The sequence below is a fragment of the Poecile atricapillus genome, chromosome 1 (assembly GCF_030490865.1).
Source record: "Poecile atricapillus isolate bPoeAtr1 chromosome 1, bPoeAtr1.hap1, whole genome shotgun sequence".
Lineage (NCBI taxonomy): Eukaryota > Metazoa > Chordata > Aves > Passeriformes > Paridae > Poecile > Poecile atricapillus.
The window spans coordinates 78,956,459-78,982,180 of record NC_081249.1 but is presented as its reverse complement, the minus strand read 5'-3'; the positions used below and the strand labels follow the sequence as shown (position 1 = coordinate 78,982,180).

At 40.3% G+C, this 25,722-nt stretch overlaps 2 protein-coding genes across 6 annotated transcripts; both read left to right on the top strand.

Moving 5' to 3' along the window:
* The first annotated feature begins 3 nt into the window (after positions 1-3).
* On the top strand, positions 4-11,310 carry C1H11orf54 (chromosome 1 C11orf54 homolog). Of its 5 annotated transcripts, none has more exons than XM_058828358.1 (9): positions 4-73; positions 2,604-2,720; positions 4,725-4,823; positions 5,737-5,810; positions 6,350-6,451; positions 7,384-7,560; positions 8,295-8,444; positions 9,004-9,120; positions 11,018-11,310. In XM_058828358.1, the coding sequence occupies exons 2-9, from the start codon at positions 2,663-2,665 to the stop codon at positions 11,189-11,191; spliced, it is 951 nt and encodes a 316-aa protein (XP_058684341.1). In that variant the 5' UTR covers positions 4-73; positions 2,604-2,662; the 3' UTR covers positions 11,192-11,310. The 5 variants fall into 5 exon arrangements, with proteins under 5 accessions (XP_058684341.1, XP_058684348.1, XP_058684359.1 ...); XM_058828365.1 differs by having other exon boundaries at positions 30-153; XM_058828376.1 differs by having other exon boundaries at positions 39-153; positions 2,609-2,720.
* A 418-nt stretch (positions 11,311-11,728) lies between these two features.
* MED17 (mediator complex subunit 17) lies at positions 11,729-23,822 on the top strand. The gene is made up of 12 exons (XM_058849985.1): positions 11,729-12,034; positions 12,343-12,509; positions 12,925-13,144; positions 14,481-14,617; positions 14,716-14,800; positions 15,928-16,080; positions 16,928-17,058; positions 18,095-18,279; positions 18,794-18,931; positions 19,900-20,017; positions 21,213-21,372; positions 23,310-23,822. Exons 1-12 carry the CDS (start codon positions 11,803-11,805, stop codon positions 23,513-23,515), a joined length of 1,932 nt encoding a protein of 643 aa, XP_058705968.1. The 5' UTR covers positions 11,729-11,802; the 3' UTR covers positions 23,516-23,822.
* The last annotated feature ends 1,900 nt before the right edge of the window (positions 23,823-25,722 follow it).

The window sequence follows — 25,722 nt, the reverse complement described above, 5'->3', positions numbered from 1 at the left end:
CGGCCGCGCCCGGGGGCGGTGCCGAGCCCAGCGGAGCCGTGCTGTGCCTCGCCAGTGCCGGGCGGCAGGGCAGGTACGTGCGGGCGGGCGATAGCGGCGGTCGGTGTGTGGCAGAGATCGGGCAGGTCCCGGCTTCCCTCGACTTCCCGCCTGGTGAGAGGCTCCCGTTCCTGCTGTCCTGCTTGTTCTTCCCCGCGCTGCCCAGGCTCCTCCGAGCTGGTTGCTCCAGCCTGAACAGCCCCTTCCTTCCCCTCACAGCCATTCCAGGCGTGCTGCCGGCTTTAGCGCTCCCTCCCGCCAGTACCCTTCGCTGCCTTTGCCTGCCGGGATGCTCTCTGTCCCTGCGGACCGCAGCCTCGCCTAGCACGCCTGTGAATACCCTGCGCGTCCCTTCCCCAAATCCCGGCCGCCCAAGCATTTGCTTCTGCTGCCCCGCAGCATTCCTCTGCCCTGTACGGCATCTCCTCGCACCGACCCAGGCGAAAAATACAGCTTCCGCATTTGTGGATGTCTTGCTCTTCTTGGTGTCACAGCTAAATTCCTCTCGCACAACTGCCATCTTCAATTTTTTTCTGTCATTTTTCTTCCCCCACCACCCCCGTCCCCAACTCATGTCTAGCCTGCATATAACCTCTCCTCTCGGGCTTTAACCCTCCAAGCTAATGTCAGTTCAGGTTTTGATAATAGACACCCTACACACATAATTAATCTAATGGTTCGCAGTTCATCTGCGTTCTCCTGGCACCTGGCTACTCTCACTGATGTTCTCTTCCCACTTCAAAGGTAGACTTTTAAGTCTTTACATACTTGCCTCCATTCTAGTTGCACCATCCCACATCTATAATAATTTTATCATCCCTTTAGCATTTGTGTTCTTTCTTTGGAAGTCTTCTGTAGCAATTCAGTGTCACTGCACCTCTCCGTGATGGATACTAATTGTGTGCTGTTGTCTCAGGTTCTCTCTGTCCCACACCACACAATTCACTCCCCTGTGAATATTTGCAGTGGTGGGCCATAGATCTACCCTTTTGTGTCTTTCCTGGTAAGAACTACTGTCTACCAATCAGATTTGGTTTATTATGGTATATCAAATTTTCCAGTCTTTCCCTCCTTTCTTGATTATGGGGAGCTAACTTATTTGAATACTGTAAAAGTCTTGTCTCTGCCTTTTGCACAACAGCAGTTCTAGCTTGTCTTCTCAGACTGTTTCAGGACAACCAATATGTTGAGTGCTGGCAGAAGGTTCTTGAGGGGGTGAGGATTGTCTAAAACAATGCTGACAAAGCCATGTTCTCACTTTCTACCTATGGCTAATTATTCCTTTTCTTGGTGCACACTAAAAGTCTTGAGGTATGATTCACTCCGCCTGACATTAGGCTTCTACCAGAGGCACCAAATCGTGCTACTTTCTCCTCCAGAGCCAGAAAAGGGATGAAATCAACCGTGGAGATAGATAGCACCAACTAAGACGAGAATTACTATACACAGGTTGCAGTCTTTCTTCCCTTCTCTACTCCTTGCTACAGCAGTAATTTCGGGTGGCTGAGCGCTGAGGTCAAAGATTTAAGTGATTGCAATGATCTCCCCACTCTTCTTATTTCTTTTTTTTTCTCCCTATTTTTTTTTTTCCTTTATGCAAACTCAAGAGGCTGATGGTGTAAAGACAGTTACATTTTATGACAGTCATAAAAGTTAGGAATTTTTAAAAACAGAAGCTAGAACTATACATAAGCAGCTGTCTCACACCATAGTCCTTCCTAACAAAGACTCAAGTCTAGGAATTTAGTTAGGATTTGGGCTTTTTCCTTTAACACCTGAGATCTGGGTAAATGGGACCCATTTTATTTTTCATTGCTGTGTGCAGCAAGTATGTGCCTAAGGAGTTAATGATTGCTGCAGCTAAGTTTTAGTAGTGTACAATCAGTTGTTTCTCCCTTGAGCTAGCAGCTTGCCCTTCTGGCTGGCTTTGCTGTTGCAAGGCTGACTGAAGTACAGCTCATTTTTTTTTGAAGGGGCTCTTAAACTCTCGTTCAAAACTTTTTGTTAGAGGCTCTCTACCCATACAGAGCCTGATACTGCAGAACTTGCTTGTTGATTTCTATTTTGCTGCTAGCCTGTTCTCTGGAAGGGGAAACACATGCCCAGAATCAATTGGAGACCATGTCATAGCTGGGGTTGAAAGTCCACCACAGCCAATGCTGGAAAAGTAAACATTAAGGTTGGGAAGACCTTAGGAGACAGCTGTTGTGCTCAGAAAAGCTCAGGTTTCTTTCAAAGCTTTCTTGTGACTCCAGGCTTACAAAAAGACACCCAAATCTCCTGATCCCTTGAACTGTATTCAGCGTAGGATGTGTTTTCCCTACACCCAGTTGTCAACTTGAGGACTAATATGTGTAATGCACTGAGCCAGCTATAGCACTGACAGACACATCTTCTTCCAAAGTGCATAAGAAATTTAACATTACTATTGAAACTGTCAGTCTCTCATGTGATGGCAGAACTACAGTTCTATTTTTTATATGTATTCTTGAGTGAAATTAAAAAATAATTAACGTGTTGAAAGGAGCATGTTTAAATTGTTCAACTATTATCTTTGTTGGCAGAGCAGTCACTCTGCAGAGTACTGCACTTCTTACCTGAAGAAATCAGCACCGTTTAGGAAATGGCCAAAGTCGAAAGGTTTGCTTTTCATGTCCCAAGTCTGGAGGAGCTTGCTGGGGGTAAGTAATGTGACATGTGACTTTACACAAACTTGTAATGTACTCTTCAAACTTATCTTAAACCTCATACCAAAGTCTCTCTACATGCAGAATTCCTGCTTTTAGCACATTGAGATGTAAAGAACAGCATTGCTTCTCTATATGTGATGATTTTCTTAGAGGAAACAATGACTCTGCCCCCAAGCCCCCAAAATATTTAATCACACAGACAGTATCTCAATCCCTTTAAAACTGCTGCATATGCAGATTTCTGTGCAGGTTGTGAAAGTTTAACCACTACACAGCAAACTTCTTTACACATATAGAATCATCTGTCCTCCTCTGCCCTCTAGTATTTCTTTCTTTTTCAGGACTGCTCAAAATAATAGCTGACAAGATGCAGTGTAGCATGGCAGATCCTCTTGCTTGAACCTAGTTGGCTCCTCCTTTTGTGATTACATTAGAACAGAGCTGCGGGAAACATCTTCTTTCACTTCTTTCTAAAGCATTTGCAAGATGTGCTCGGAATAACAGAATGGATGAGGTTGGAGGGGGCTTCTGGGTTCAGCCTCTTTTCTTGCCTTAATAGGAAGACATTATTCCTTCTGGCAGTCTCTCCCCTGCAGCAGATATACTAAGGTTTTTTTGTCTTTCGGATTGATCCTCAAGTTCAGTTTGTCACTTTCCTGACTGTGTGTCAGTTTGATATTTCTGTGTATGGAGAGAACATGTGGTCCCAGCCGTGCCCTGGGTGGTTCTCAGTGCTTTTCTCACCCAGCCAGACTGGGGCAGTAAGCCAGCGCTGCTGTAGACCTGTAAGCTCTGCAGAGAACACCATGTACTTGCAGTAGAACAGCTTCAAAGAGTATCAGCAAAATTTCATCACAAAGCAGAATTTTCCTTTTGTCAACGTCTGTCCTGAGGATCTCTAGTAAGCTGGGAATTGTGTTGCTGTTCAGATTTTGGGTGTGATTTGAGGAGTGCCCTTTTAATGTCTTTGTCCACTTATGAGAAGGTACTGAGATGTATTTAGAAATGTACCAAGTACCAGCTACTGACCCTTTTGGTCAACAGCTTGGTAAATCTGATCTTGAGAAGTAGGGTCTGGTTGAAATCCTAAGTGGAGGAGGCAAAGGCACAGCAAAGTCTTCTGCATAAATAAGGAACCACCTGATTTGAGATCACAGACTGGATGTTCTGTTCTTTAGTTTGAGGTGTTTGTCTAAGCAGACCCTCAGGCATGAAAGAACCTGGACCTTTCAACACACTATTTGAAGCAGTGTACATGAAGACAAAGCCACACTAATGGTTTGGAAATTGTTTCCAAACAATGCACTCATCTAATCCTCCCTGTTGTTTGAGTGACTTTGCAAGTTCTGAGCCTAAAAAGCATTGATATGAAGCAAATCAAAATTTTTAGATTTGGTTCATTATCACCAACACCATTCATTATCTGTCTTGCTGTGATAGTGCCACTTGTCAGAAAATCTCCACAAGAGCATAAACATGGATAGGCAGTATCCCATGGCAGTAGAAATTTCCAGACAGCAGAGACGTTTTGAGATTACAGTCAAGCTATTGAAAAACGTCTGGTTAATGTAAAGAACTGATTGTTGCCTCAGCTAAATCTTGCTTCCTCCTTTGCTCTCACGTCATACTTGACTGTGATTATAATTGTCTGCTCTTAGAAACAAACCCACTGTTGAATGTGATTGAAGTTTACCCATTTTACTTCACATTGTGCTGCTCCTAGTGCTACTTGGAGCAGTCAGTCAATGTATTTCAATGAAAATTTTTTTTATTTTAATTAATGTGGCAAACAATTATCTGAACTAACTTTTGCTCCTGTCTGAAGCTCAGAGTAATGTAACAATACCTGCAGACATTTAAATCAATGGAGTTACTTAGGGTAAGCATAAGTAATGTATCTTGCAGAAATAAAACCCGAACAGATAGGTTTATTGTTGTTAGAAACTTGTCAGACTCTTTCCATTGTCAATAATTTATTATTATTATTTATTACAGTTTTGCAGAAAGGGCTTAAAGAGAACTTTGCTGATGCTCAAGTCTCTGTTGTAGACTGTCCTGATCTGACTAAGGAGCCCTTCAACTTTCCCGCTAAAGGTAACCTAATATTCCTGTCTTCCACTAAGACTTCTCCGGTTCTGCTTAGTTTTGATCCTCTAACGATGCTGAGAGAGCTTAAAATGTTTTTCAGGTAAAGAATATACATGAGAGGAGAGCTACATTTTATTTCTGGATTTGCTTCCTAGTTGATGTATGCAGTCGGTATTACTAAGTACTTGTCATAAATGTTTTTCTTAACCTATCATTTCATACCTACTTATTTCATAAGCTTTATTTAGTGTACTGAAAAGGTGTTGAAATAAAGTTGTTATCTTTCAGATGAAGAAATTTCTTAGAGCCATGCCAATCACTATCTGAACCTAAGGAGTTATGCTTCCATTAATTTTTAAATTCCTGGCATTCATGTATGTCAGTGAAACTTTTATTCTGAATGGGATTCATCTTCTTTGACACTAGCTGTCTGGAAGACAGACATGTCATCTGAGTTCCCTCTGGCATCAATGGGAAAGAAACCCCTCCAGGAGGTTATTCATTCCTTCTTAAAGTACATATCCAAATAAGTGGGATGAATTGTCCTGAGACAGCTTTCAGCCTTCCTAAAATTTTGCAAGTGCAGTCCCAGCAGAGGTCCCTACTGTGTGGTGAGGGCATTACTGGAGAACTGGTAAATGGAAGGTGTTGTCCACTCTGGCAATTTTTTTTTGTGCTTAGAGAATGTTATTTACAACACGTTGCATAGCATTAAATCCTACTGTGAATAATTTTAGGCCTTGGACTTCTTAATAGTTCAACACTTTAAGCATGTGCATGCTAGGGAAATAGTGTTCTCAAGGCTTTGAGAAGTTTTTGAGAAGTTTCAGGAAGGAGTTCTTTGGTGGGCTAGAATGCTTGCTTATTGAAGATTATTGGAAAAAAGATTTTATTAAGCTAATTGGCTGTATTTTTCCAGGAATCTGCGGAAAGCCTAGGATAGCAGATGTGGGAGGTGTTCCTTACCTCATACCTATTGCACAGAAAGAAAAAGTGAGTTTTTCCCTGTAGCTGTGGGGTTTAATACATTTGTCAAAAGAAAAGAAATAAACAAAACTAAGAACTAGGAGATACTAGGATTCTACACTTGTGAAAGACACTTTTCAGTGTTTAATGAGACAGATTTTGATGTTGTATCTACTAAGAATAGTATTTTAGTCTTTGAATAAAATGAGCAGGGAACATAAAGGTAGAATCTATCTTTTAGCAAACAAATGGACATCTACCAAATTTCTTACTACTAAATGTTGTGTTCAGAAGCCATGTTCAACCTAATTATCAGAATTTTAATGAGGGTGGGTGTTGTGAACTAAATGCCTCCAGGACTATAGTGAACAGAATGACAATTGCAGATCAGAGCACCACACCAAAATCATAGATTGGTTTGGGTTGGAAGAGACTTTAGAGATAAGCTAGTTTCAACCCCTCCTGTGGTGAGCAGGGATGCCACCCACTAGGTCAGGTTGCTCAGGGCCCCATCCAGGCTAGACTTGGGTACTTCCAGGCATGGAAATATTGTTTTTCTTTTGCAGGTTTATGATCTAAATACAGTTGCAAAGGACATAGAACTGCCTGGAGCTTTCATTCTTGGAGCTGGAGCTGTTTCATCCAAAGTTCTTGGAATAAATGCTGAGGTCAGTATGTAAGCGTGATGGTTCTCAATGAATTCATGGAAGTATCATAACCGTAGAGCAGTATCATGCTGGGTATTCCCCGTTTACAACAATGTATTTAATAAACACTTTCACACCACAAACATATAAAATACATCAGAAAGAATTGAGATGAGGGGCATCCACTGAGGTGCATACTCCTGAGGTAATAAAGATTAATTTTTAACTTGTAATTCTTCAGAAAGCATGTGATTACCTTGAAGCATGCAAGAAACATGGGTTTTGAAACTGATTGACATAGACCTGACCAGAGGTTTTAATGCCAAGTTTTAGAAATGCTTTGCAAACTTACTGGTAAGTGCCTTTGAAATACTGCAGGTCTTTTGCCTTCTTGGATGACTTTGTTTCACTGTTGTGAATTTTAAAGATACCACATAGAAAATTATAAACTGCAGGAGGGGTAAGAGATAAAAACTATTGCCTATGAAGACTTTGGTTAATCACAGTTTTTTCAAGCATAAACCTTTGGTCTTGCTGTCTCCTTTTGATGGATTTATTGGCAGATGAGATAGTCTATATCAGCATTAAATTTGGGCCACTGCAATAGTGGTTGTTACTGTACACTGAGAGAGTATTGCATAGAATTCCAACACTTGCATGCAGACTATAGATTCCTTCCTTCCGCCCGCTCGCCCGCATCTTTATATAACATTATGTTTAATTGTTCAGAAAAAGTAGACCTGTTTTCTGGACCTTTCAATTACATTACAATATTAGTGCATTTTTCTTACCAGTGCAGACCTCATCCTGAGGGACAGAGCTGTGTGATGAAGTGGATTTTTTCTTGGGATCATGGTCCAAAGCTTAAATCACATTTATGTGAGTTCAGTTAATTTGGCTGATTCTTACATGTTCTTATTGACTTATTCTTTCTTATATGTTCTTTTTCCCAGCTGATCCCTATTGTTCAAACCAAGAGTGAAAAAAAGCCTGCTGTAAATGGGAGCTACGTTGCTCAGATAAATCCTGCAGATAAAGGGTGCCTGCTTGAGAAGTACAGCAGTAAATACACTGATTGTGAGTTTGGACTGTTGGCCAACCTTTATGCCAGTGAGGGACAACCTGGTAAAGTACGTACTTTGATCAAAGGTGACTTTGCAGTGTTTTGTGACTGAATGGAAACTCATGTTTCTCCTAGCAGTGTTCTGTGATAATAGTAAAGTAGTAATTCCATAAGAGAAACATGCCAAAATCAGGAACTGATGCCAGTGATTGAGGGGAAGAATTAGTGGAGACAGAGGCACTTGAATTTTTGCAGGATAGGTATCAGTTTACTAAAACTTTTCCATCATAAATCATTCATCTAAATCCAATCCAAACTAGCAGTGACTAAAGGTAATGGTGCAATGTACTTGTGTAAATGAGACATGGGCACTTAGGTAGTTTTTTGCACAAGTGCTTCTCCTGACACAGCCAGCACTAAGAGATGCTGGCAGAACAGTCAAAAACCTGACTGCTGCATGGAAAGTGAACAGTCTCCTCTGTTACCCAGTGTTTCTTTCTGACAGAGTGGAAGGCAGCTGGTGGACAGAAGGGAGTTGCGCAAGTCACTGTCTCATGTATGGGTAAATCTCTTGCTGCCCAGCTCCCTTTACAGGCAAAGCTAGCATTGAACAGAGCTAAGGTAAAGAGAGATGGTCACATACTGGAAAGATGGAAGTGCAGCAGCACTTTCATGGAGGCTTATCTTTTCAAAAAGTGATCTTGGGTTATCAGCTTGGGAGAATTTCAGAGCAGCTTTCATAGACCTTCTCAGACTACTGCAGCAGGAGACAGCAGTGACAAACTGACTTTTATCTTCCAGGTCATTGAAGTGAAAGCCAGTGGAAGAACCGGGGAGCTTAACTTTGTGTCCTGTCTGAGACAAACTTTAGAGAAACACTATGGAGAAAAGCCAGTTGGGATGGGTGGTACGTTTATCATTCAGAAGGGGAAAGCAAAGATTCACATCATGGTACGTTGTTCTCAATGCATGTAAACAGAAGTATAAATCAGGGTGTAACATCTCAGTTGCTTCATTTTGTTTTGTATTTTTAAATGGATGCATAAACTATTAGGATGAGCACTGTATTAAGGAGTTGACATTACAAAATCAGTATTAGAAAACTAGTAATTCTATTTTAGTTGGCATTAATGCCATCATCTTTTGAAATCTGTGTGCAGCTAAAGAACTGGAGAACTATTCTAAACTGAATTGAAATGAAATACATGAACTCAGATGATACTTATAAGAAGTATTAAACTTTTTTTAAATAACAGAGCTTCTAAAATGTACCAGGAGGAAGAGCATCCTCATTTCAGTAGTTCTCCCACTACCTGTGCAATGAAAGATGCAGTATTTTGGTTGCTTCTGTTTCTGTCAGAAACAGAGTAATGGACACTGGTGAGCTTCTTTCAGTCAAGAAGGAAAATGAACAGAATAGTAGGGAGGAAAAAAGCAAAGTTGCTTCAGAAAAAGTAGCCTGATACAAGTGTTCTTCCTTTAACTTAAAAAGCTTTAATTTGTGCTCTAGCCTCCAGAATTTTCTGCCTGTCCCCTAAATACTGATGAGGATGTGAATAACTGGCTCAAATTCTTTGAAATGAAGGCTCCACTGATTTGTCAGCCAGTAATAGTTTCCAGAGATCCGGTGAGTCTCTTTTTCTCATTTCTAAGTATAGACTGCGACCTATAATGAATTTTGGATGTGATTTTCCATTCTAGAATGGGAGTGTATATATATATATTGTGTTCGACTCTTCCAGAGCAGGGGCAATGATTGAGAAGTTTCTCATTTCTGTAAATTGTTTGAATTGAGGATAGGTCAATCTGTTCTGAAACCTAGTGGTTGTTCATAGTGGATTAACTTCATGGTTCTGTTCCAGTTGCATGTGTGCAAGTGTTTGCATCCTAAAGCCAACAGTAACATTTACATTCACTGCTGGCCACACTGGGAGAAATGTCAAGAGCATGGAAGGTGGTTCAGCCACATGTTTATGTAGTTCGTTTTCATAAGAACTCCCTCTGCTAATGCTGTGTCAAAGGACATGAAGCATGTGTCCTGTTCCTGATGTAAACTGAAGTCTGCAAAGCCTCATGCTGGAAACTTACCTAGCATCTTTCACAAGCACCAAACTCAACACCAAATAATTTAGGATCAAAACCATTCTGGTTTCAAAAACCTTTAGTGTTCATAATTAGGAAAACTATTTGTTTAAAAGTAACCAGAAAACCATAGATGAAAATGACTATTTTATAAATGCAGTCATAAGTAATACAAAAACGTTTTTCCAGAGGTAAGTGGGACATACCATAGGTTTAAATATGTTAAAGGGTGTGATTGCGTCCACCAGCAGAACCAATGCAACTTACGTGGTGGATGCCTCTGGGTTTCTCCTGTCTGCATGCACTGCAAACTCAACAGCACTTGGATAGGCCTGTGGTTTTGGAAATGTTTGAGTGTCACTACAGAGAGCAGAAGACAATGGCATTCTAATGCCATAGCGCTATTCATCTGTATCCCCTTGCAGCCCAGAAAACTGATCCTGTCCTGGGCTATGTCAAACCAGGTGTGGCCAGGTCAAGCAAGGTGGTTCTTTCCCTGATGAGACCCCGCCTGGAGTGCTGCATGTAGCTTTGGGGTCCCAAGAAAGATGTGAACCTGTTAGAGCAGGGCCCAAGGAGGGCCATGAAAATCAGCAGAGGGTTGGAGTACATCTTCCTATGAAGAGAGACTGGAAGCTGACATTGTTCAGCCTGGAAAAGAAAAGGCTCCAGAAAGACCTTATTGCAGCCTTCCAGTACTTAAAGGAGGCTTTTAGGAAAGATGGAGAGAAACTTCTTACCAGTTCATGTAGTGACAAGAGAAGAGGCAACAGTTTTAAAAGAGAACAGATTTAGACTGGATATATGGAAAAAAATTTTTAGGTTAAGTGGGAAAAGACAGTGGAACAGGTTGCCCAGAGAAGATCTGACTCCCCCATCCGTGGAAGTGTTCAAGGCCAGGTTAGATGGGGCTTTGAGCAAGCTGGTTGAATGGAAGATGTCCCAACCCATGACAGGGTGGTTAGAATATATGATTTGTGAAGGTCCCTATGAACACCACCTATTCAATATTACATAAAACTGGTGATGTTGATATCATGGTTTAGGATATTAGTTGTTATTTTAGTCACTGTTCTTCCCAAATTCATCTAAGCTGTCTCTCAAAATTGGAGGAGACAGTCCCTTTAGCACGTGGGCTTGTGGCAATTCAGTGCAAAGAGGTTTAATTTCCAGTAGGGATTCCATTGGGAATAATGCAAAGGGGAGGATTTCCAAATAATGGGGGGAAGGGGGTAAGGTTAAAAAGGAGATCTCAGATTGACACCAAAAGTTGGGCCTGTCAGGGTTTCTAAATTCTTTTGTCTTACTGGTTTCACAAGTGTCTTGCAAGTTTTCACTGCTTAACGTTTGGAGACATGTGAAAATACGCATTAGGATAGGCTCTCCTGTGACTTTTAAATGCTGTTGCCAAGCTTTGTTGACGGGCCTCTGTCTGGTGCCAGGGGTTCGATCTGCGTGTGGAGCACACGCACTGTTTCAGCCACCACGGGGAAGGAGGGCACTACCACCAGGACACCAGCCCGGACAGCGTGCAGTACCTGGGCTACTTCCAGCCCGCCGAGCTGCTCTTCCGCATCGACAGGCCCCAGGAGACTCACCTCGTCGGGAGAGACTGAGCCCCGCGGGCCGATTTAATCTTCCTCAAGTACAAATGCTGATTTTTGTAATGCTTCCAATGATGCACACTTACCAGATTTAAGAATAAATATGAGAACTGTTAGCTGCCGCCTACTTAATTGTGTCAAAGGGCAGAACTCGGAGCATCCGTGTCATTGGGAGTTACGACAGAAGTCAAACGGTAATTTAATGGCAATGTTATTGTATGTTTTCCTTTTCTTTGGCTGAACTTCCTGCGTGGCCACAGCTGACGATAGGGAACTAGAGGTGACACTATGTTTAGAATGGGACATGAAACGAACTTTTGGCAACAAATAAGGCCGTAGAAGAAAAAGGCAGCAGCTCCGAGCTTCTGCACTCGGCACCGTCCCCTCACCGCGCCGGCCCCGCCCCCTGGCAAGCGCCTATGGAGGCACCCGAGCCCACTCGGCGCTAGCCCCGCCCCCTTCCGAGTTCTCTCCGGAAATGGCCGAGCCCGCCCGGCACTGGTCTCACTCCCTCGCGAGCGCCTCCGGAAACGGCCGAGCCCGCCCGGTTCTGGCCCCGCCCCCGGCCGGGCCCGCCGGCGCCGGCCCGCCCCCTGCCGAGTGCGGGCGGGGGTCGCTGCAAGATGGCGGGCGTGCGGGCCGTGCGCATCAGCATCGAGTCGGCGTGCGAGAAGCAGGTGCAGGAGGTGGGGCTGGATGGCAGCGAGACCTACCTCCAGCCGCTCTCCATGTCCCAGAACCTGGCGCGCCTGGCGCAGCGCATCGACTTCAGCCAGGGCTCCGGCTCCGAGGAGGACGAGCCGGGCTCGGCGGGCCGCGCCTGGGCCGAGCCGGGCGAGACGGAGGATGAGGAAGGTGAGAAGGGCCGCCAGCCCGAGCTCCCCCGCCGGGATGCAGCTGGTGGAGGCCCGCGAACCGTGGCCGTGCCGGCCTGCAGCTCCGCGGGTGGTTGGGCCGGGCCTGCCTTCCCCCAGGGGTTCCCGTGGTGGGCAGGTCAGAATATTCGTGACCGAGCCTCAGTAAATCGTAGTGGGAAAGGACCACAGCAGATATGATATCGTGTTGTATTTCGTGCCGTTACGATCTCTCTGTGGTTTAAAAATGAGTCTTACACCGTACCTTTTTAAAGTCCTTTGTTTTTCCGTCCTTTGTTTTATTTTTAGGATTGGTAAAGTTTCAGCCATCCCTCTGGCCTTGGGATTCAGTGAGGAACAACTTAAGAAGTGCTTTGACTGAGATGTGTGTGTTGTATGACGTTCTTAGCATTGTGAAGGATAAAAAGTTCATGACATTAGATCCAGTTGGGCAAGATCCCCTTCCTCCAAAACAAGTAAGTTGTACCTAGTTGAGCACTTTGTGTGGCTTGATGCTAAAGATTTTATTCCAGTGTTTGTTTTTTTTATGTGTGATCAGTACAAAATTTATCAAAATGATCCTTTTGATGTGTTAGTGCAGTGCTTTGAGCGTCAGAGTAAGGCTGGGAATGGGACTTGAGGCCAATTTCAGAAGCCTCTTTGCTGAAGCTCTAAGTCAAAATGCTACTTCCAGCTGAATAATGCTGGTATATGAAAGTAATCCTGAATAAGTTACTGGATATCTGGCAAAACCAACTTTTCAATCACGATCAGTTAGTTTACAATAATAAAAATAATAGTAATAGTAGTAGTAGTAATAATAATAATAATAATAGTAATAATAATACTTTGTGAATTAAAGTGAAATGATCTTGTTGTTGTTGGTACTAGAATCCTCAGTTTCTACAGCTGATTTCAAAAAAGAAGTCATTAGCTGGAGCAGCTCAGATCCTGTTGAAAGGTGCAGAAAGATTATCCAAATCAGTTGCTGAAAATCAGGAAAATAAGCGCCAAAGAGACTTCAACTCTGAACTGCTAAGACTGAGACAACACTGGAAGCTGAGAAAAGTGGGAGATAAAATTCTTGGTGATCTGAGCTACAGAAGTGCAGGTAAACAGTAGGATCTTTTTCACAAGAATGGATATTTTATGAAATTGTCTTTTTGTAACTGGAAAAAGAGATGGAATATCTCGTAATAAAAATTGCAGTCTGAATTTTGTATATTTATGAGACAGGTTTATAAAGGGAGAACTCTTGTTTTAGTGTCAGGGAAAATATCTTGCCACCTTCAATCCAGAAAGTGATTTTAAAGGCTCAGTGTGTAGTATTTTACTAAGGATTTGTTCCCAGAAACAATACTGCATTGCAATGTAGTTGATCAGTTGACAGGCAGACTTTGTAAATCCTTGGCTTTTATCTACATTTAGTGTGTAAAGCATTAAAAAAGTGAAGAGTGGGTTACATTTTTTTTAATCAAAGATCAGAAAATCCTAGAATATCTCAAATTAGAAGGCACCCAAAAAGCTTTTGATGTCTAACTCCCTGCTCCCCAGAATTCACACCAGGTAAAACTAAACCATGTGACTAAAGAGTGATGTTGAAGGTAGATCATTACTGCTATTATTCCTACAGTTGAGAAGTGATGCTGAGAATATGCCTTAATTCATGGATTACAGTTAAAGGGGGTGACCAGCCCAGGGTTCTAGGGGCCATTACGGAGTGACAAAGTGAATATAGAGTCACACAGAATTTAGGATATAGGTACAGAGCAGGCATCAGAACAGGACTCCACTGGTGAGGGAGAGGACGGACAAATTTAGATTTGTTCATGAAAAGGCTTTAACTGTACCCCAGGTTATGTATTATTTTTAGCTGATTTACCCTGAACTACATGAACTGGATGAAAAAGGTGTAAGCTAGTACAGATGTGGCTATCTGCTTTTATCAGTCCCTGAATGACTGGCTACAGAGTTACCTTTTACTGTCAGAACATGGTCATAGTTTTACAACTTCTAGACAAACATCATCAGAATTCCCTTAAATCAATAAGGGATGTTGTACCTTTAACTACCTGCTTGCAAAACTTTAAAAATTTACTTTTGTCTTTTTTTTAACCAAATCTCTTTTTTTCTCCTTCCTTTCACATATGACTCAATTTTGAAAAACTCTTGGCTTCCCCCCCTAATTATTAAATACGCTGTGTTAACTTACTGTGAAATATTACACATTGCATGGTGGAGGACTGAGATGCTAATGCAATGCCATAAGCTTTCTAATTTACCTGGGTTTTTTTAAGATGTCATTAAGAAATTTGAGTCAAGTGCAGCTCTGAAGATTTGGAGACTCAAAAATACATATTCTTCCAAAACAGAGATATAAACTTCTTTATTTGCAGAATATTTGCACTTCATATTTAATGTGTATGTCTTTGTTCTTCTTTACTCAGGCTCCCTTTTTCTTCATCATGGCACATTTGAGGTAATAAAGAACACTGACATTGACCTGGATAAAAAGATACCTGAGGATTACTGTCCTTTGGATGTTCAAATTCCAAGTGATTTAGAGGGATCAGCATACATCAAGGTTTGTCAGAGAAACCTTAATATCCCAGTGGAGTTTTGTTTCAGATTTGCATGCCTGCAACAAAGAACAAACATTAAATACTGTTCTCTCTTTCCTAGGTTTCTATTCAAAAACAAGCACCAGACATTGGTGACCTCGGGACAGTCAATCTCTTTAAAAGACCCTTGCCAAAATCAAAACCAGGTATAGCTTATATGTTATATGAATGTGTTCTCAAGGAATAAGTTTGCATATGATGCTTGTTTGAAAATTTCAGCATACAGCTGGAAAGAAGAGTGAATAAGACCTCCCTTATGTAAACTGAAATTTTCTGTTTGGCTGCTGCTTGGGCTTTGGAAATCTTGCTTTCAAAGCATGCCTCTTCAGTTTTTCGTATGTGTTTATTCAGTTCTGAAACAAAAGTATTAGGGTTGTATTTTGAGTATTCTGGAACCCCATTTATTAGACATTAAAAGTTTGAGCCCATAACTGAAATCAAACCAAGGTGTTGTGTTTCAGTCAGTTACATCCCATTAATTCAGTTGAGGTAATGATTGTTTACTTTTAACTCTGCCCAAAGTTCAGAGTTATCATTAATCATTTGTGTCTATTGCTCATATGTTTTATCTGGATCTAGAACTGTTGGTGGTTTGTGTGTTATGTACCAACAGCTCACCTGGCAGATAGTAAGTACATTGATTCATTTAATATGTGCCAGTATTTAAACTTTTGGATTGAAAAGCCATCCTTTACACTTTAAAGGTAGAAATAAACTGGCAAGATTTTATTTCATAGTTGTCTGTGATATAGATGCTGGTGCTGTCCTGAACATAGACATGCTGTGCTGTGAGGTGTTTTGTATGGTATTGAGGGTACATTATACAGCTTGTGTGCTTACTCACTCCAGAATCTCCCAAGAATTTTGGGCCTATAAACCCTGTGAAAGCACATACATGCACTGAACATTATTGGGTAGTTCATCATAGAGTTAATTTAATAAAACCAGAAGTATCATTGAAAGTAGCTTACAACTGAAGGAGCAGAAGTTCATAAGGAGAGTTTGCAAAAGGCATGGAAGAGTGTAATACACTCTTCCATAAGAGTATTGCACTTCACAATATACATATATGTAAAATTTAATCAAAATTATTTCTAGTTTTACCTTAAAGTGCTTGCTTAACTGAGATAAAATTCTGATAATATTCAATTTGGGTATAAGGTACTGACTGCTTTATCTTAGTGATCACACCTGGCTACTGCATAGTATCTGCCATCTGAACAAAAAGGTGGCTTCTCTTTCCCTCCTGCAGATATCGATTTATACTTTTCAGGTTCTGCACATTGGCAGACAAAGTTGGAGACTGCACAGAATGTTCTTCTATGTAAAGAAATTTTTGCCCAGCTGTCACGAGAAGCTGTTCAAATTAAATCACAGATTCCTCACATTGTAGTGAAAAATCAGATAATCTCCCAGCCTTTCCCAGGTAGGAAGCTTTTCAAGCTTTTTTCTTATCCTACAATTATTTGCTTAAATAGTAATTGATATCACCTTTTTAAATATGCAGTCCTTACAAAAAACAAATTCCTTGATTTTCAAAGGTTTTGAAAAACAGAATTTCAACTAATGCACAGTGGTTTCTAATGTACTCTGTTTTCCTTTGTGGTTTTGTTTTTTGTCAGCACTTAAAACTGTCAGCTGTAATGCCATGTGCATGTGGCAGTTTGGAGCTTTGCATAAGTCATTGCTCCTGGATTGCATACAAAAAGAAATTTAAGACTTGAATTTATGGGTCCTCAGAAGAACAAAAGCAAATGCTCTTCAGTGAGAATAATTAAACACCATAAATGTGGCTCAGGGCTGGTGATGAATCCTCTCTTCTTACAAGGGGTATGCAACTGATTGTACCATGCAAAGAATGTATTTCTGGATTGCTTAAAATGTGTATGATGGTTAATCACTCCTTCTTTGGGGTCCTGGAAACTTCTCTTTTTGTGTGGGATTTAGTAATAGAAATTGATGTGAAATGCACCTGGTGAGTTCACAGTTGGCCTGTCAATGCTTCAGTGAATATCAAGTTTTATGTGCCATTAGTACTTTGCTCTCTACCATCATTCTTTTGATTTTTCTCTGATACAGTGGATATCTGTTGTTAAACTATGGAGTATAAATATAATAACTAATAATAAAAATAATATTTACATATTATATACAAATATAATACTGAGTTTATACTGAGTATAAAACATGAAGAAAAGCAGTTCTCAGTAGCAACCTTGAGAATTATCAATGCTCATTTTTTAAAATATTTTTTTTCCATCTACTCTGTACAGGTTTGCAGTTGTCTATTTCTCTGTGTCACTCTTCCAATGATAAAAAGTCACAAAAGGCTGCTTCTGAAAAACAGAATCCAGAGGATCATCTCTATGTTCTGGAACATAATTTGCATCAACTTATCAGAGAGGTACTGCATCTATGGCTGAAGCACTGAAGATTTTTTGGGCTTTGTTCAGCCTTCTGCCTAGTGTGTGGTGCTGATATAACAGCCGAGTGCCACTAGAGGCCAGTCCTTCTCTATCCATTTGTGGAAGGCAGCCTACTGCTTGGTTTCCATGGGTGTGGGTGGTTTGGGAGTTCCAGTTAATGCTTTCATGCAGTGCTGGTTCTTCACTTAACCTCAGACCTGGCTGCTCACTTCAGAAAAGCCATGCAAAGCTTTTCCAGTAGAGTTCATCCGTTCTGCCTTTTTTTGTTGTGTCTAATAGTGCTTACCAAGCACTGTCAGTGAACGTCTGGTCAGGCCGTACCCTCATGAAAGAACAATCAATTGCCGCAATACCTTTGTTTATTTTAAGGTCCACTCCTCTGCTTCAGCATTTTATAATCTAGCAGAATAACTTGGGGTACGAGGTTAAGGTTGTGTCTCCTCACGAAAGAAGCAGAGGTTTGCATCTTTAAGTAGAATTGAAGCCATGTTCCAGAGAGTGTTCACCTTCTTGGAGCATGGCTCTGCAAGTCATGCAGTCATGTGCAACAGTCCAGTATTTTAAACACCGATTGAGGGTTCATGAAGCTTTGGCTCAGTGCCCACCTTTCCTGTGGATTTCCATTCTTTCCTTTGGACAGGTTGCTAAAACTTTTTGTACTTCACTTTTTTTCATCTAAAATGCTTCCTTTATTTTTAAGTGACCATTCTTTCTGTCTCCATAGATGTATATAAAGAAGACTTAGTAGGAGCTACTGCCCTGCTACCAAAGTTTTGTTAGCTAACACTTTTTTTTAATTACTTTCTATAAGGTTTGAAAGACATCTATAAATGGGGGGAGTAGAATATGAAAAACTGTCTTTAGAGTGCTGTCAGGTTGATAAAAAGTTGCACTTTTTGAAAGTATGTACATTCAAAACACCTGATGTGAAGCAACATACTGTATTATACATAGTATTTCTTGCAGATATGTTATTTGGTCCATTTCTTTTATAACATCTGTTGGTTGTTGTAGTGTCATAAGCAAACCTTGAGCTCGACAGTGATGCCACATCCAGCTAGTGCACCTTTCGGCCATAAGAGAATGAGACTTGCAGGGCCCCAGGCTTTTGATAAAAATGAAATCAGTTCTTTACAGTCGAATGAAGGACTTCTGGAAAAGATCATAAAACAAGCAAAGCATATCTTTTTGAGACGAAGGTGGGTGACAAGATACTCTTGTTACAGTAACATGTACCATTGTGTAGAATACAATTGATCTGTTTTAAGTGTTCCTAAAACTAGCTGCTGTTTCCTTCATAGTTAATACAGTCTTTTTTTGTAAGTACTAAGAACCAAAAATTACGAAAAAATACAAGCAAACAAGGTTCAGCTAGTTAAAAGAAAAAATACCAGATTTCTTTGAGATCTCTGTGAAGTGGCAACATAAGCTGCTGATAATTGTCCCTACTTATCTCAAACTGCATAAATCCTTTTTTAGTGTTCTTTGCAGTGCAGTAGCTGGTACTGAGTAATACCGCTTCAGTACTGCTGGAGAATGTATAAGAAATGTACAGAATAAACAAGTGTACTTCATACACAGCAGAACAGTGCTGAAATAGAATTTTGATCCACATGTTTCTGTTAAATCTAATAACCTCCTTGCTTCCTGTAAGCAAGATAACAGCACAAAGTGCCTGGATTATTGTGTGTGGAATATGGCTTTATCTTCTAGAACTGCTCGAACCATTGACAGTCTGGCGAGTCGTATTGAGGATCCTCAGATTCAAGCTCACTGGTCCAATATCAATGATGTTTATGAATCCAGTGTTAAAGTTCTAATAACTTCTCAAGGATATGAGCAGATATGCAAGTAAGTATGAGAATGCATGTCCTTTCAGTTGTAGAAGCATGAAATGAAGGCAGCATGTATTCACATTGCACTTTAAAGGTTTAGAGTCTCTTCAGACAGATGAGGAGGAGTCCATTATTTGTGTGTGTTTGTTTTTCTGACTTGACTGTGGGGTGAACAGTCACCTTAAGAAAGCTTCACCCACTTTACCCCTTAATGAAGTTACTTAGTACATCTTTAATAAGTACAGTTTCTTTTCAAAGAAGAAATTTAAGATGAGAGTGGACATGTGGCAGGGGATTTACTTTGTGTAGAGATGACTGAATTCAAAATATCATTTGATGTGCTGGATTCTAAACTTCCAGTCTGGTCATGGAAAGCTGATCTGTGCTCAGTCCTAGCTTGGTTGCATAGGTACTGAAATGTGGAACTCACGTAATTCATGCGATAATTATTTCAGTTGTTACCGAAATATGAGATTTCGTGGTTCAGAAATAAATGCCTGCAGACTGACCAGCCGTGAATTCATTAATGCATCAGCAGTGTTTTTTTTCCATTTGGAGCAGTGCTCTCTGGCTGTGACCACAGTGTGGGGCAACCTGCAGTCATTGGTGTATTTTCAGTCTTGGTTCCGGAGTACAAGCACTGTCCAACTCTTGTCTGTAGCATTGAACACACCATTTTCCACTGCACAACTGGGATGAAACTTGGGCACTGGGGCAGGCAGGCAGGTGATGTTTCCTTGACCTGAACAAATGGTAGGCCAGGTCTGAGAGCATGCCACAGAAAATGTCACCTGCCATACAGAGGAAGCTGTTGTGCTGATTGATGAAGCTGGAATGTTTAGAGCTGTTGTCACATTCTGCAGGCTTCGCACCATCTGTCTTAAGAATTTTTTTCAATGACTGGGTGGAATTCTGTGTTCTTAGTTTCCTGTTTTCTTAAGTGTTCTAATGCATTTTAAATAAATATGGATCTTGTCTTCAAAGATCCATTCAACTGCAGCTGAACATTGGAGTTGAACAAATCAGAGTTGTGCATAGAGATGGAAGAGTTATTACATTGTCCCATCAAGAGCAAGAACTGCAGGATTTCCTTTTATCTCAGGTAGACTCACGTATGTTATTCTTCCCTTTCTTGTGATGTTTGAGAAACAGAAGGAGTTAGAATCTATGTTAGTTTTATCTATGTAGAAAATATTTAAAAGTTCAAATTAAGATAGTGAAGAGGGGAAGCTGGATGACTGAATTTTCACTATGTTTATGTAGAGTCTTTAGCAACTGTTACTAAAATATATTGCCATTTCTTAGCAGGGTCAGTAGTCATAGTAATTTTTCCCTCCCATTTAAAATGCATTCCTTTATGCTGCTCATTATGGGGAGAAACAAGTCAGTGGTAATCCTAGCAGACAATAAGGTATTCTATATATGAAATTTACTGTAGCCAAGTTCTTAATGAACCCACAATTACTGTCATTTCAACATTGTCTGTTAATGCTCACTTAGCATCTGTCGTTACTAAATCAGCTGATACTTGAATGAACTCTGTTTCCTTAATTGCTTTGAGTAACTTGCTGGTTTTATTCAGAAGTAACAATCTCCCCACTATGCATTATAAATAGTCAAAATACAGGTCTTTAATAACAGTGGTTGGCCTGTTGCAGTTATATAAAACTCCATGACAGAGGAAACAAGTCAAAACAGATTCTGCTGAGGTCATGTCTTTTTGGTCAAGTGTTGTCAGACTTGTTCACAGAGAACTGCTGAACAGTGCTGGACACATTCTTGTAACAAGGGTTAAGTCATGATACAGGAAAACAGTAGCATTTAAGCTCCTAAGTTGTTAGAGCTCAGTGCTTACACTTGAGCATTAATGGAGATAATCATGCATGTGAGAACCTCAACTTTTTTTTCTGAATATTCTCTGGTAATATTTTCTCATATTTTTATATATTTTACAGCAGAAGTCTTGTTCCTATTGAAAGACAGGATTGTTCACAAATAATTTTTTTGAGACATAAATTGAAAGCAATACTTAAATAAAATGGCTAAGTGCATGTACCTATGAAAAATTAATTTAACTGCATAATAGAGTGGTCTTCTCTGAATGTGAGGTTACTAGTCTAAATTGAAATAACACAAAGCTCTACCATCACGTAAAGAAAAGTTCCTCAAAGTAGAGAACTTAAAGTCACTTTTATAAATAACTATTGTACAGGAAACAGGCTTGCTAAACCCCATAAGCAATTCTTTCTGTGGTCTGCAAATATTGAACAGAAAACAAACCTCTTGTTATGTTTCAGATGTCACAACACCAAGTACATGCAGTTCAGCAGCTTGCAAAAGTTATGGGATGGCATGTGCTGAGTTTCAGTAATCATGTTGGTCTGGGGCCGGTGGAGAGCATTGGCAATGCATCAGCAATAACTGTAGCATCACCAAACGGAGACTACGCCATTTCAGGTAGTGTTTCTTTTTGCAAATAGAAGTCACATCTTTCTGAGAGTGTTCGTAGAATATTTTTCTATCAATTGATACTATGCTCTAAAAGTCTAGATACTACCTTTTGTGTAAGGAGTTGATATCTAAATAGAATCAACACCTTGCCCAGGAAGCCAGTTAATATAAACCTGATATAATTTACACAGGCTTGAAAATATTTCTTATAGTTACCATGGAAAATTATATATATATATATATATATATATATTCTATAGTATGTATTATATGAGTACATTATTTAAATGTATAAATATTATACTATATATAAAAATGTTTATATAATATATAAATATATATAATTAATTGCATGTATTATTATTAACATAGAAAAAAGAGATTACAGAAACCATCAGGATCCTGAGAGAAGGGAACAAGATAAACAACAGGATCACAAGTCCAAACTTAGGGAGAACAGAGTTTGGTCTCTTTAGGGATCTTTTTGAAAGAATCCTATGGGATAGAAAGAAGAGGGGTCCAGGAGTGCTATTTGATTATTGTTTTCAAGGGTCATCTCTTTCAAGCTCAAGAATGGTGATTCCTAATGTTCAGGAAGTTAAGCAGTGGTGACAGAAGACTTGTGTGTATGAACAAGGAGCTCATGACTGAACTTAGGACATAGGAAGAAAGCTTCAAGAGATTATAAGTAGTTGACTTGGGAGGGATATAGAGAGACTATCCAAGCATGCATTGGTAAGGATAGGAAAGCTAAGGATACAATAGGAAAGCTAAGGACAGGATAGGAATCTGATGGGGATGTATAGGGCAGTGAGAAGAGCTTCAACAGGTATGTCAGCAGCACAGGAAAGATTAGGAAAAATGTGGGACTGCTGTTAAACAGAGAGTACCTGGTGGCACAGGACATGGAGGAGGCCAAGGTATTGAGTACCTTCTTTGCTTTGGTCTTAAGACTGCTCTTCAGACTGTGACACCCTTGGGAAATTTTTATTTCAGCCTTAGTGGAAGACCAGGTTAGAGAACCTTTGAACAGACTTAGACATACACAGTTCATGGGACCAGGTGGATGACTGCTGAGGGAGTTGATTGATGTCACTGCAAGGCTAATCATGATCATCACTAAAAGGCCAGGCTCAGGAAGGGTTCCTGAGGACTGGAAGAAGGCAAATGTTACATCCTATATTCAAGAAGGAAAATGTGGGGAACTACAGTCTGATCAGCCTCATTGCATCTGGGAAGATGAGGAGGAAAAAAGTAGTCTCAGAAGAATTTTCCAAACGTACTGTGGAGAATGTGGTGATGGGGAGTAGTTGGCATTAATTTATGAAAGAGAAATTATGTTCAATCAGCCTGATAGTCATCTCTTCATAGAAGGTTAGCTTGGTAAATAAGGGAAAAGCTAGGTGGTACTTCTCTATTTATTTAAAAAGCCAACACATACCACTTCCCAACATGAAAACACACCCATCCAAGACAACAAAGCAGCACCACCCCTCCACAAGTCTCACGGAATTTTGTGATTAAAAGTATCTGCCTAGTGATGTAGATCCTATCTATTTGAGATAAATAGAAACAATACATTTTTCAACAGAACAGCAGGGAGTACATCCAAGGAAAGAATGAGCAATGAAGCCTTTGCCCTTCCTGGCATCATTGGGGAAAGAGAAATGTATTCGTAAGGTGTTCATTTTGGGGTTTATTAAAAGTTTCTCTGTCTTGATCTAAGCAAAAACATGCAGTGCTAAAGCAACAAAATCGTAGAGAAGTGGGAAACAAGACAGAAAATCCAGAGAAAAAGCTTAGAAAAAGAAAGGAATTTCCCTTGTTTGCTTTCAGCATGTTTGGAATTGAGTAGGAATAAAATATAGAATACACAAGAATATTTAGTATGAGGAATTCATACAGTGTAAAAATGCTCATTGAAATTTCTCCTTTTGCCACAGTACGTAACGGTCCAGAAAGCGGCAGCAAAGTCATGGTTCAGTTTCCACGGAGTCAGTGCAAGGATCTCCCCAAGGGCGATGTCCTTCAGGACAGCAAGTGGAATCATCTCCGGGGGCCATTCAAGGAAGTGCAGTGGAATAAAATGGAAGGGCGTAACTTTGTGTATAAAATGGAACTCCTCATGGCTGCCCTAACTCCTTGCTAGTGAAGCGCCAGCCTCTCTCTGAGGGCTTGGAAGCATCTCTGTGCAATGATAACTGCTAGTGCAGCAAAGGGGAAATGGGAGCTATGGGCCAGTACAAGAAAGCAAAATCAAATTTATTTCCTATACAGAAATAGCCATTTTGGTATTTGTAATAAAACCTTTTTCAGTGGCATATAAAATACTTACGATTTTTTGTAACAGTTCCTTTCAGCTGTATCTTTGAAAACTGCTCTGTCCAGAGGGACATAGATGAGTAATCAATGTATTTTTTGTTTGTAAGATTAAATTTGGTAGTCCTTGAGTTGAAGCATTCTTGAGTTGGAATTTGTTTGTACATTGATGATGATTCTGGGTGACACCTTTATTTTTGAGAAATATGTTTACTTGGTAGTTGAACTTGAGAGTGTTACTAAGTCATTGCCTGTGGCAAAAGTCTTTCCTCTCTGATGGCCTGTGTGATGTCAGCTACTTTGCTTGTTTCCTGACCTCTTTTTTTCCAATATAGAGGAAAGGGTCTTACTTGGCTTGCAAAGTTCTGACAATTGGAGTTTGTGGGTGACTTGTGACTTAGTGACTGGATAGAAGGAGGTAACTCCTGTAGTAAGCCTCCACACTTGTGCATCTGGATCTTTCTCCTGCATTCTCCATTATCATCATCCAGGGAAATAATATCTTTCCAAATATCAGCTCTTTTGAGTTTTTTAAAATTAAAAAGTCACATTTTTTACAGTTTTGGTTGCAATTATAACCCTCCTGAAACTTATGGTAGGGTGTTCAACAAAGCTTTCATTTTGTTTGGTACTTAAGTGCTAAGGGTCTTCTTGCAACTTGTCTGTGTGAACTGGTTCATATTCATGTCCATATTGTCTTATGAGGTGTCTGTCTATATGTATATATATGAACTTCTTGCACATAAACGTGTTTGAATTGAACATCACACTTCCATGGTGACAGTTGTTATTTTTTTGTATTCTCAAGTACGAAGAATAATTGCAGGAAAACAAGCAGCAAGCTGCTGCTCAGCATGTATCCAAAGCAGTTCTTGTTCTTACATTGCTGTTGGCCAGCACAGAGCATCTTGTTTCAGTTCCTGGAAGTGCTTGCTTGTGTGTGACTGAACTAAGTGAGAGAAAGGGTTTTCCTTTCAAGTGCTCACCTGTTACCCAAGACAACTGATGAAAATTAAAAGCCCTAGTTGAAAATAGTCTCCTGATGTTGCAACAGGGCTGAGCCTAATGTAACTCCTGTGATGCCAGGTCCTGTATTACTGTGCCAGCAGATACTCTGTGATTACAGACAGGGGTGGGGGGGGGGGGTTGTTCCTTGGTGAACAGTTCAGCCAACAGCCTGATTTATGTGTTCATGCATCCAACTAGATGAGGCTGTTCTGACTCCTGCCAACGCAACAAATCTCTTATTAATAATTAGAAGTTGAGTCTATGAAACTTGAGCATGTCTTTACACTTTATTGCTCTTAACCTAAATTGACAGGTCTGCATGTAGCAAGAGCTTTTTCATCAAGGAAGTTCTTCGTTACCAAGTAATCAGATCACTCTGGAGCTATTACAGTCTCATGGCTGCAGGACTTCTGTCCTGAAAAGGAGGACATCTCCTGTATTGCAGAAGGGCAAGCTCTGCATATCAGCATGAAAACACTTGTCTAGACTTCCGGGTTTAGCTTAAAAAAGAATAGTAATAATAATGATGAAAAAAAAAATTATTAGAGACCTGGAGAGACAGTTTTGGTGTTGAATACACAGGGATTCCTAATTTTAATGGAAAACAGACTGATTAGACACCTAAGAGAGACAGTCTTGAAACTTGTTAGTGCATCTTTGAATATGAAATGATGACATTAGTGAATGATTAGGAACTTTTCAATTGATTGCCAAAGCAATCTTGGTTCATCTTGGTGAACCTGGTGTCCTGGTGAATTTGGGCATCTCTTTAATGCAAGTTTAAAAATAAAATGCCTTAATCCCTTTGATCGTCTAGAATGCTCTAAATATTAAATTTGCTGCTGTTCTGCAGAGTTTACAAGTATAGTAAGAACAGCTGTTAGTTTCTGAATTTCTACTGTGACAACCTTCCGTAATACTTTAGATGCTCCAGGGTAGCAAGAAACTGCTACAGTTCAGCCTCACATTCTGTACCTCAAATACTGACAAACATTTTCAGGAAAATGTATTTTTAAAGTAACGTTACCT

What these genes read in the sequence shown, in the direction of transcription:
- C1H11orf54 (XM_058828358.1), top strand. Translation starts at nt 2,663, where the DNA reads ATGGCCAAAGTCGAAAGGTTTGCTTTTCATGTCCCAAGTCTGGAGGAG. An exon ending in CTTCAACTTTCCCGCTAAAG is followed by an intron (nt 4,824 to 5,736) that starts GTAACCTAATAT and finishes GTATTTTTCCAG; the next exon opens with GAATCTGCGGAAAGCCTAGG. An exon ending in TTCTTGGAATAAATGCTGAG is followed by an intron (nt 6,452 to 7,383) that starts GTCAGTATGTAA and finishes TCTTTTTCCCAG; the next exon opens with CTGATCCCTATTGTTCAAAC.
- MED17 (XM_058849985.1), top strand. Translation starts at nt 11,803, where the DNA reads ATGGCGGGCGTGCGGGCCGTGCGCATCAGCATCGAGTCGGCGTGCGAG. An exon ending in TCTGAGCTACAGAAGTGCAG is followed by an intron (nt 13,145 to 14,480) that starts GTAAACAGTAGG and finishes TTCTTTACTCAG; the next exon opens with GCTCCCTTTTTCTTCATCAT. An exon ending in CTTGCCAAAATCAAAACCAG is followed by an intron (nt 14,801 to 15,927) that starts GTATAGCTTATA and finishes TATACTTTTCAG; the next exon opens with GTTCTGCACATTGGCAGACA.